This window comes from Lupinus angustifolius, chromosome LG08 (genome assembly GCF_001865875.1).
Source record: "Lupinus angustifolius cultivar Tanjil chromosome LG08, LupAngTanjil_v1.0, whole genome shotgun sequence".
NCBI lineage: Eukaryota > Viridiplantae > Streptophyta > Magnoliopsida > Fabales > Fabaceae > Lupinus > Lupinus angustifolius.
This window is the reverse complement of record NC_032016.1, coordinates 20,514,937-20,525,449: the sequence shown is the minus strand read 5'-3', so window position 1 is coordinate 20,525,449 and position 10,513 is coordinate 20,514,937. Positions and strand designations below refer to the sequence as shown.

The 10,513-nt window shown below is 30.0% G+C and overlaps 1 protein-coding gene across 3 annotated transcripts; it reads left to right on the top strand.

Moving 5' to 3' along the window:
- On the top strand, positions 5,769-10,299 carry LOC109353285 (E3 ubiquitin-protein ligase RNF38-like). Of its 3 annotated transcripts, XM_019595495.1 has the most exons (7): positions 5,769-5,922; positions 7,459-7,650; positions 7,849-8,235; positions 8,572-8,957; positions 9,077-9,142; positions 9,282-9,446; positions 9,797-10,299. In XM_019595495.1, exons 2-7 carry the CDS (start codon positions 7,512-7,514, stop codon positions 9,941-9,943), a joined length of 1,290 nt encoding a protein of 429 aa, XP_019451040.1. In that variant the 5' UTR covers positions 5,769-5,922; positions 7,459-7,511; the 3' UTR covers positions 9,944-10,299. The 3 variants fall into 3 exon arrangements, with proteins under 3 accessions (XP_019451040.1, XP_019451038.1, XP_019451039.1); XM_019595493.1 differs by having other exon boundaries at positions 7,459-8,235; XM_019595494.1 differs by having other exon boundaries at positions 7,453-8,235.

The following is a 10,513-nucleotide window of genomic DNA, read 5'->3' as shown; positions in this document are numbered from 1 at the left end:
TTTTTGTTTTTTACATAGTTTTCAATATTTAATTAGTAAAAACATAAAAACTTTCCATTGTTTCTTTAGTATAATTCTCATTCATTAGATGAATTTAATTATGCTAAGAAACTTAACAATTCTAAGATACCATTTCTTAAAAAATGGTAAGAGTGAAACATACATATGGACTCATATATAATGAGTGATTTAAGACGGATCTACGGATAGGCTCGAGTCTTACTCACCCTCATGTGCATTATACAAATGATATCTTTTTACATCGTATTCATTTTATGGTCAAACACATATAAGACACTTTGAATAAATTTTAATAGTAGGGTAAAATATTTTCCATCATTAAAATTATTTGTTGGTTATTTTATTACTTAATCTTGACGGTTCAGTGATTTGGTATTTGTTTTTTTACATAGTTTTAAATATTTAATTAGTAATAACATAAATACTTTCCATTGTTAAAATTATTTCTTTACTAGAATTCTCATTCATTAAATGAATTTAATTGTGCTATGAAACTTAACAATTCCAAGATACCCTTTCATAAAAAATGGTAAGAGTGAAACATACGTATGGACTCATATATAATGAGTGATTTAAGTAGGATCTACGGATAGGCTCGAGTCTTACTCACCCTAATATACATTATACTAATAATATCTTTTTACATCATTTTCATTTTATTGTCAAACACATATAACACCCTCTAACTAAATTTTAATAGTAGGGAAAAATCTTTTCCATCATTGAAATTATTTGTTGGTTATTTTATTCATTAATCTTGACGGTTTAGTGATTTACTCTTTGTTTTTTACATAGTTATCAATATTTAATTAGTAAAGACATAAAAACTTTCCGTTGTTAAAATTATTTCTATACTAGATTTCTCATTCATTAAATGAATTTAATTATGCTAAGAAACTTAACAATTCTAAGATAACCTTTAATAAAAAATGGTAAGAGTGAAACATATGTATGGACTCATATATAATGAGTGATTTAAGACGAATTTACGGATAGGCTCGAGTCTTACTCACCCTGATGAACATTATACTAATAATATCTTTTTACATTGTTTTCATTTATTGTCTAACACATATAAGACCTTCTAAATAAATTTTAATAGTAGGGAAAAATATTTTTCATCATTAAAATTATTTGTTGGTTATTTTATTCATTAATCTTGACGGTTTAGTGATTTAGTCCTTGTTTTTTACATAGTTTTCAATATTTAATTAGTAAGAACATAAAAGTTTTCCATTGTTAAAACTATTTCTTTACTAGAATTCTCATTCATTAAATGTATTTAATTATTCTAAGAAACGTAACAATTCTAGGATACCCTTTCATAAAAAATGGTAAGAGTGAAACATATGTATGAACTCATATGTAATGAGTGATTTAAGACGGATCTACGGATAGACTCGAGTCTTACTCACCATAATGTACATTATACTAATAATATCTTTTTACTGTTTTCATTTTATTGTCAAATACATATAAGACCCTCAAAATAAATTTTAATAGTAGGGAAAAATCTTTTTCATCATTAAAATTACTTGTTGGTTATTTTATTCATTAATCTTGACGGTTTAGTGTTTAGTCTTTGTTTTTTACATAGTTTTCAATATTTAATTAGTAAGAACATAAAAGCATTCCATTGTTAAAATTATTTCTTTACTAGAATTCTCATTCATTAAATGTATTTAATTGTGCTAAGAAACATAACAATTCTAAGATACCCTTTCATAAAAAATGGTAAGAGTGAAACATATGTATGGACTCATATATAATGAGTGATTTAAGACGGATCTACGGATAGGCTCGAGTCTTACTCACCCTAATGTACATTATACTAATAATATATTTTTACATTGTTTTCATTTATTGTATAACACATATAAGACCCTCTAAATAAATTTTAATAGTGGGGAAAAATCTTTTTCATCATTAAAATTATTTGTTGGTTATTTTATTCATTAATCTTGACGGTTCAGTGATTTAGTCTTTGTTTTTTACATAGTTTTCAATATTTAATTAGTAAAAACATAAAAACTTTCCATTGTTAAATTATTTCTTTAGTAGAATTCTCATTCCTTAGATGAGTTTAATTATGCTAAGAAACTTAACAATTCTAAGATATCATTTCTTAAAAAATGGTAAGAATGAAACATACATATGGACTCATATATAATGAGTGATTTAAGACGGATCTACGGATAGCCTCGAGTCTTACTCACCCTAATGAACATTATACTAATAAATACTAATATCTTTTTATATTGTTTTCATTTATTGTCTAACACATATAAGACCTTCTAAATAAATTTTAATAGTAGGGAAAAATCTTTTCCATCATTAAAATTATTTGTTGGTTATTTTATTCATTAATCTTGACGGTTTAGTGATTTAGTCTTTGTTTTTTTACATAGTTTTCAATATTTTATTAATAAGAACATAAAACTTTCCATTGTTAAAATTATTTCTATACTAGATTTCTTATTCATTAAATGAATTTAATTATACCAAGAAACTTAACAATTCTAAGATACCCTTTCATAAAAAATGGTAAGAGTGAAACATATGTATGGACTCATATATAATGAGTGATTTAAGACGGATCTACGGATAGGCTCGAGTCTTACTCACCATAATGAACATTATACTAATAATATCTTTTTACATTGTTTTCATTTATTTGTCTAACAATATAAGACCTTCTAAATAAATTTTAATAGTAGGGAAAAATCTTTTTCATCATTAAGATTATTTGTTGGTTATTTTATTCATTAATCTTGACGGTTTAGTGATTTAGTCTTTGTTTTTTACATAGTTTTCAATATTTAATTAGTAAGAACATAAAAGCTTTCCATTATTAAAATTATTTCTTTACTAGAATTCTCATTCATTAAATGTATTTAATTATGCTAAGAAACGTAACAATTCTAAGATACCCTTTCATAAAAAATGGTAAGAGGTAAACATATGTAAGGACTCATATATAATGAGTGATTTAAGACGGATCTACGGATAGACTCTTGTCTTACTCACCCTAATGTACATTATACTAATAATATCTTTTTACATTGTTTTCATTTATTGTGTAACACATGTAAGACTCTCTAAATAAATTTTAATAGTAGGGAAAAATCTTTTCCATCATTAAAATTATGTGTTGGTTATTTTATTTATTAATCTTGACGGTTTAGTGATTTAGTCTTTGTTTTTTACATAGTTTTCAGTATTTAATTAGTAAGAATATAAAAGCTTTCAATTGTTAAAACTATTTCTTTACTAGAATTCTCATTCATTAAATGTATTTATTTATGCTAAGAAACTTAACAATTATAAGACACCTTGTCATAAAAAATGGTAAGAGTGAAACATATGTATGGACTCATATATAATGAGTGATTTAAGACGGATGTACGGATTGGCTCGATTCTTACTCACCCTAATGTACATTATACTAATAATATCTTTTTACGTTGTTTTCATTTATTGTCTAACACATATAAGACCCTCTAAATAAATTTTAATAGTAGGGAAAAATCTTTTCCATCATTAAAATTATTTTCTGGTTATTTTTTTTCATTAATCTTGATGGTTTAATGATTTAGTCTTTATTTTTTACATAGTTTTCAATATTTAATTAATAAGAACATAAAAACTTTCCATTGTTAAAATTATTTCTTTACTAGAATTCTCATTCATTAAATGAATTTAATTATGCTAAGAAACTTAACAATTCTAAGATACCCTTTCATAAAAAATGGTAAGAATGAAACATATATATGAACTCATATATAATGAGTGATTTAAGACGGATCTATGGATAGGCTTGAGTCTTACTCAGCCTAATCTACATTATACTAATAATATATTTTTACATCGTTTTCATTGTATTGTCAAACACATATAAGACCCTTTAAATAAATTTCAATAGTAGGGAAAAATATTTTCCATCATTAAAATTATTTTGTTTGTTATTTTATTTATTAATCTTGATGGTTTAGTGATTTACTCTTTATTTTTACATAGTTTTCAATATTTAATTAGTAAGAACATAAACATTTTCCATTGTTAAAATTATTTCTTTACTAGAATTCTTATTCATTAAATGAATTTAATTATGCTAAGAAACTTAACAATTCCAAGATACCCTTTCATAAAAAATGGTAAGAGTGAAACATATGTATGGACTCATATATAATGAGTGATTTAAGATGGATCTACGGATAGGCTCGCATCTTACTCACTCTAATGTACATTATACTAATAATATCTTTTTACATTGTTTTCATTTTATTGTCAAACACATATAAGACCCTCTAGATAAATTTTAATAGTAGGGAAAAATCTTTTCTTTCATTAAAATTATTTGTCGGTTATTTTTGTCATTAATCTAGACGGTTTAGTGATTTAGTATTTGTTTTTTACATAGTTTTCAATATTTAATTAGTAAGAACATAAAAAAATTTCATTGTTAAAATTATTTCTTTATTAGAATTCTCATTCATTAAATGAATTTAGTTATGCTAAGAAACTTAACAATTCTAAGATAACCTTTCATAAAAGATGGTACGAGTGAAACATATGTATAGACTCATATATAATGAGTGATAAATAATATATTGACTACGTTTAAACTTTTACACAAGAAAAATATAAATAATATATTTTTAGTTTATTTGTAGAAATATATTTTTAATTAAATGTACAAAAAGAATTACTACTAACGATGAATGTCTCCCATGTGGTACTTGTCTTTTACTTTGATCTTGAATGTCGAATGTGAACTCAACTTTAGACTTGAAGGTAGTGTTATTAAACTCGAATCGGTCAATGACTCGATCAAGGCACTGGGCCAATGAGTCACTGGTCCAACTAGTGGGCCAGTGGTTGGATCGGTTAACTCGGTTTACATTGAAAATTCTAAAAAATTCATAATACTATATAACAATATTTAATAATCATATACTCAAAATTTAAAAACATTAGCATGTCTAATTAAACAAACAATAAAGAAGATTTTACTACTATAAAATGACACAAATAAGTTGAAAACATCATCAAACAACATATAAACTATGCTTTAACTACAACAAAAGCATACAATAAATCTAAAATTTAATTAAATAACGAAGATTTTGCTATAAGGTATGCTAAGAAACGACAAATATAAGTAGTAATTAAATTTTCACCTAAAAACGCCGTTGATTTGGTTGTTTTTTTAAACAAATATTTTTTGATTGACTCGGCCGGTTCAACCGGTCTGACCATCCGAGTCACCAATTTTAGGCTTAAACTAATTCAGTCAACTCATTTTTCGAAAATCAGTTAGATGATAGGTTCAGACCGGTTAGACGTTCAGTTCATGGTTGAACTGGTCGGACCGGCTGGTTCGAGCCGAGTTTTATAACACTGCTTGAAGGCTAATTCGACCCTAAACATAGGTCGGGGTCAACTTTTGAACCTGAACTCAACCCTAAACATAATTAAATATAATTAATTTATTTTTAGGTAAATTCTTGTTAGTATCATTTAAAGAATATATGAATGTGTATATTTTAACCAAAGAACAAAATTGCATAAAAAAGAAATAGAAAATTAGAAATACTAAATTAATGAAGCAATCATGACCAATATCTCCTCTAATCTAATTAGATACGTTTGATACATATAATGATAATGAATGTGAATACAATATACCAAAGCATCATCGGCATATCCTCTTTCTCTTCCCCGCGCTCTTTGTCCCTTTCCCTCTCTCTCTCTCTCTCTCTCTCTCTCTCTCTCTCTCTCTCTCTCTCTCTCTCTCTCTCTCTCTCTCTCTATTTCTCCAATTATTTCAGTTCCTCTGGGTTTCCTTTGATCATTGATCACCGATCTTTTATGTGTCTGCAAGAGTTTGATGATTACGAGGTACATTTTTATTATCCTTAAATTTAGTGTTTTGTTTGGTTGGTGATTAATTATGGGATGGTGTCTGTGAAGTTGCTTTCTTTTTTGCCAATCAATTTTGGGTTTTCTCTTTTTGATGTTTTTAGTTCCATGATTTTATTAATGAAGTTTTTTTTTATCTTTTCAACAATTCATTCAATTCTTACCTCTTGAGCACTCCAAAACCCGTTACCTGTACCATAAAAATTATCATCATTTTGATCATTTTGTCTGTGTGTTTAGTTTGGCAAATAAATGGGCATGTTTTCTTTGCTTGAAGTGTTTTTTGGGCATGACCTGTAGTAGTAATCAAAAGCAATCTTTTTTCATTGTGGTATTCAACTCTCATGTTTGATTTTTTTTGGAATTCTTATAGTTATGAACCCTTTCTTTGCTTCTTGCATCTTACTCATTTGTTCAATTTTGCTATCTCCTAAAAGATGTTTTTTTCTCTATTTTTTACTGGTCTTGACATGAAATAAGACTCTGCATTCATCTTTGAAACGTGATTTAATAATTTAGTATTTAGTAGTTCATGACAGTGTGTTTAGGTTGAGAGAATTCTTGTTTAGGTTGAGAAGTGATTCAGGGCAAAAAAAACTTATGCCTATACATTCTCCTTTAGTGTGTAGCTGCTTTTAATGATTTTTCGTATTTAGATCCAATGTATCATGATAATTTATGTATAGTGACCTGATAAAACGTGACGCTCTGTTGTAGTTTTATGGATAGATTCGCTAGGTTTTTAAGTGTAACGGATGATTTCTTATTTCATAATGCAGTATAAAAAAATTGTTCAAACAAGAGTTTTCTACAACAGACTCAGGTTCATGGTGAACTCCTAAACCTGACATGTCCACAAACTGAATGACATGTAATATTTACATGCTTATAGTTCTGAAGTGAAGGGACACACTGTCACGTATAGGTTTCACCATTGAATCCGAGTTCACAATATCACAACTCTTTGTTTTAATGGTTATTAAATTTATTTCTACACAAAAAACTGTTATTAATCTCTGACCATCATGGACCAGCTTTTGCATGGGATGCACATAGCGTGCTTGTATGCGGTAGCTATAGCTACTCCAAAATTTTAAGAAGTCAAGTTTTTCTTATATATATTCTTTTTCAACAAATATAAATTCTTTAGCTTGGCACCCATAACTAAATGTCCTTTTTCCTCCTCATTGAAAACCTTCTAGCTTTGCCCTTAAGCATTCGTGTAGCAGTTGTGGAGTGGGAAGTTAGACAATTTTTTTGGAGGGTTTGTTTTGGCTTCAGTCTTTATAATCTATCCGCGTATATGAACGAAATATAAGTCTTCATAATATATTAAATTATTCATCTTTGGGGTCGGCTAGCTACTGGTTAAGGTTAATGAGAAATTAAATGAAGTGTAAGAAGTAGATTGCATGCTATAATTTCTTGTGCAGAATCTGTTTTATTTCATCTATCTGGTTTTAATTACTTTCCTATGTGTGTAACTGATTTTATTCACTGTGCTTGCAATATCAGGATTAAATTGCATCAACAAATATCCTTATATTAATCAAACAACTATTACGGCAATGGAACAACAAAGGCGTGGCTATTTTCATTCTGATCCGGGTATCCCTTCCAGTGGGACCAATATCTCTACACCTAATATCCACACAGTGGCGACATCTTCAGGGAACACAACTAATCTCGACTCCCATTTTTTACCAGATACATATAACAATGTAATGATGAATGGGGTGACACAATACACTGGCATTCAGAATCAACATAATCTTGATATGGATATTCCAGCTGCTGCCAACTTATATTATTCTAGAATGAATCCTTCATCTAGCACTGGTGTATTACATCTGCCTGTAAACCACACTGCATCTAGTCAGTTATATGGTTCAAGCACATCTGCAGTATCTGGAGCATACAAAAGGAAAACTGCTGGAAGGATAAGAGGAAATTATCAGCATTTCAATGCCTCGGCCAGTTCTTCAGTTGCTTCGCCCAATGCTAGATACAGTGATGGGGATGGTATGATGGATATTGCATCGTTTCCAATGCCTCAGTATAGAGGAAATAGCATCCCTCCACTTGTGGACGTTGGAGCAGATGGTAGTTTGTGGAGTGGATCAGGTGAGTCTAATATGGGACATGACAATAACCATTTGATTCGAGGAAACTATTTAGGACAGCACTTTCAGCCAGCTCCTCCTCCCTGGCTGGACCAGCGATTGAACTGTAATATTAATGATGGTCATGCTGCACCCTGGAATCTGTCTCTTCCAATGCCTTATATACAAGGTAAAGTTGTGTTTTATTTCTTTATTTATATATTATCATTACACAGATATCGTGTTCTAGATTAGTTTATGCCACATCAATGTAAAAGCTTCTAGGATGTGGTATTTTCAATCAAACAGTAATCTTTTTGGAGAATTTTTTTTTTTGTGAAACTTTGTTGTGCCACTAAGATTATAGTAAATCTATATGTGTTCTGTTTTTCCTTTTCTTTCTATGCATAATGTACCTCCCACAGTAACAGTTTAAGTGACAAAGGCGCACTCAAATTTTTGTGTGAATTTGTGAAGAAGTGTATGGATTTGGTCTTTCTGATTGCCTCTCCCTCTTATTCTGCAGCTGTTGATGTTAATGGAAGTCCCTTAGAGGATGCAAGTATGGGTCTGCAGATGCGTCCTGATACAGCTCGAAACAGAAATGGCTTCAGGTTTCCTCATCCTCCTCCTGTTATCCCCCAGCACCATAACTTTCATCATCCAACACCTCCTATGCAAGGAATGAGAGGTCACTCTTTCAGATTTCATCCTACCGCAGTTTCATATAGGGTTCCATCAAATCCTTCACACAGTGCTACAATTCCGCGAAATGATTTTGAGATTGGTGCTAGGCATGTTGAGACTGCACCATCTGCAGGTCTACACAGATACCAACCTCATAGAGAAGCCGTGCGCGAGGCAACTCTAGGACATCAAAATCTTTCTCCTATGCGCTTCTTCCAAGTTGATGTAATATTTCCTTTTCCTCTTAATAACTATTTTTGGTACTTGACTTTATACAGATAGAATCATATTTTGCTTTACTTAAATATATTGATATTCCTAACTAATGAAGCTTATTTATGTAGGATGTTGCCTTGCTTGTCGACCACCACAGAGATATGCGCTTGGACATTGATGAAATGTCTTATGAGGCAAGTAGACAAAGTTGGATATTGTTTTGTACTCTTTTTTTCTATTAATGTTTTGTGGATAGATGTCAAGTCTTGGATACAAAAAAAGTTATTGCTTATGGAATATTTAAATTATTTACTCTTTGGAATTTGACCACAGGAGCTTCTTGCGTTGGGCGAGCGGATTGGCAATGTAAGCACGGGGTTATCAGAGGAAATGATTACAACTCAAATGAAGATAAAGACTTATTTAGTACCCACAACTGCTATTAATTTGGAGGTTGCTTATGAGGAACAGAAAACTGATTCTTGCACAATATGCCTGGTATGAACTTGTACAGGTTCTATATAATATTGAAGTTACTCTTCATTTATATTTCACAAGCCAAACTTTATGGGGTTGTTCTACACATTTAAGCAATAATAAAAATCTCACAATAATCAGATTTCTGATTATAATAAGAATTTACTTTTTGTAGTTTCTTCTTGACATGAATAGTTAGTTTAATTTTACATAAACACTAATAACTAATGCTTTTCACCAAAATCTATAAAAAGTGAAATCATTTGTTACACAATCTAAAAACCACTTTTTTAAAGCTTAAACAAACCGCTCCCTGATGTACTAATTGGTAATCCAGTTTTAATTAAGAATAACTTTATGTGGTTGTACAGGATGAATATCAGAACCGGGAGAAAATTGGGATTCTCAAATGCGGACACGAGTATCATGCAGATTGTTTAAGGAAATGGTTGCTTGTGAAAAATGTGTGCCCCATATGCAAATCAGAAGGATTGACTCCTGGAGGGAAGAGTGTGTAAAAACCGATTAAGTTTATACATCTCGTACTCTTCCAACCCGTGCTCTTCTTGAATATTTTATTTTATGTATATGAACTTGCAATTATAGACATAGTGATAGTCACATTGTCCAACTCTTTTATTTGTTGGAATTTTTCAAATTGTACAGACTTTTTTCGGTATATGATGCATTAAAACTTATGGATTCAGTTTGTTATCTCTTGAGCTTTGTATGCTTACTATGTTGGTGCTGTGTACATTGAAGAATTTTTTCTTTGACGTTGTATGGCAATGCCCTATAATGGTTCTACAAGTGGAGCCATCTATTGAACAAGTTCATGGATGTCAATAAACTCATGTGTTAGTCATTCTGTTAATGTGGTGGAGCCAGGTGATTATATCTGCATGAGTGAAACATTGAGCAGTGAGTAGGTGATTATATTTGCCTTACCTGCTTTAAATATTGACCAGTGACTTTTAACTTCATGGCACATGGGTTTTTTGTCTCTGGCCCAGTGTATCATTGTGGAGTGCTCCAATTTTGTGAGTAAAAAAGATGGTAGCATGCAGGATTTAGGAAATGATTGCTAG

Bases quoted from the DNA above. Each gene is read 5' to 3' on its own strand.
- LOC109353285 (XM_019595493.1), top strand. From the start codon at position 7,512: ATGGAACAACAAAGGCGTGGCTATTTTCATTCTGATCCGGGTATCCCT. The intron at 9,143-9,281 runs GCAAGTAGACAA...ATTTGACCACAG, and splicing joins TTGATGAAATGTCTTATGAG to GAGCTTCTTGCGTTGGGCGA. The intron at 9,447-9,796 runs GTATGAACTTGT...GTGGTTGTACAG, and splicing joins ATTCTTGCACAATATGCCTG to GATGAATATCAGAACCGGGA.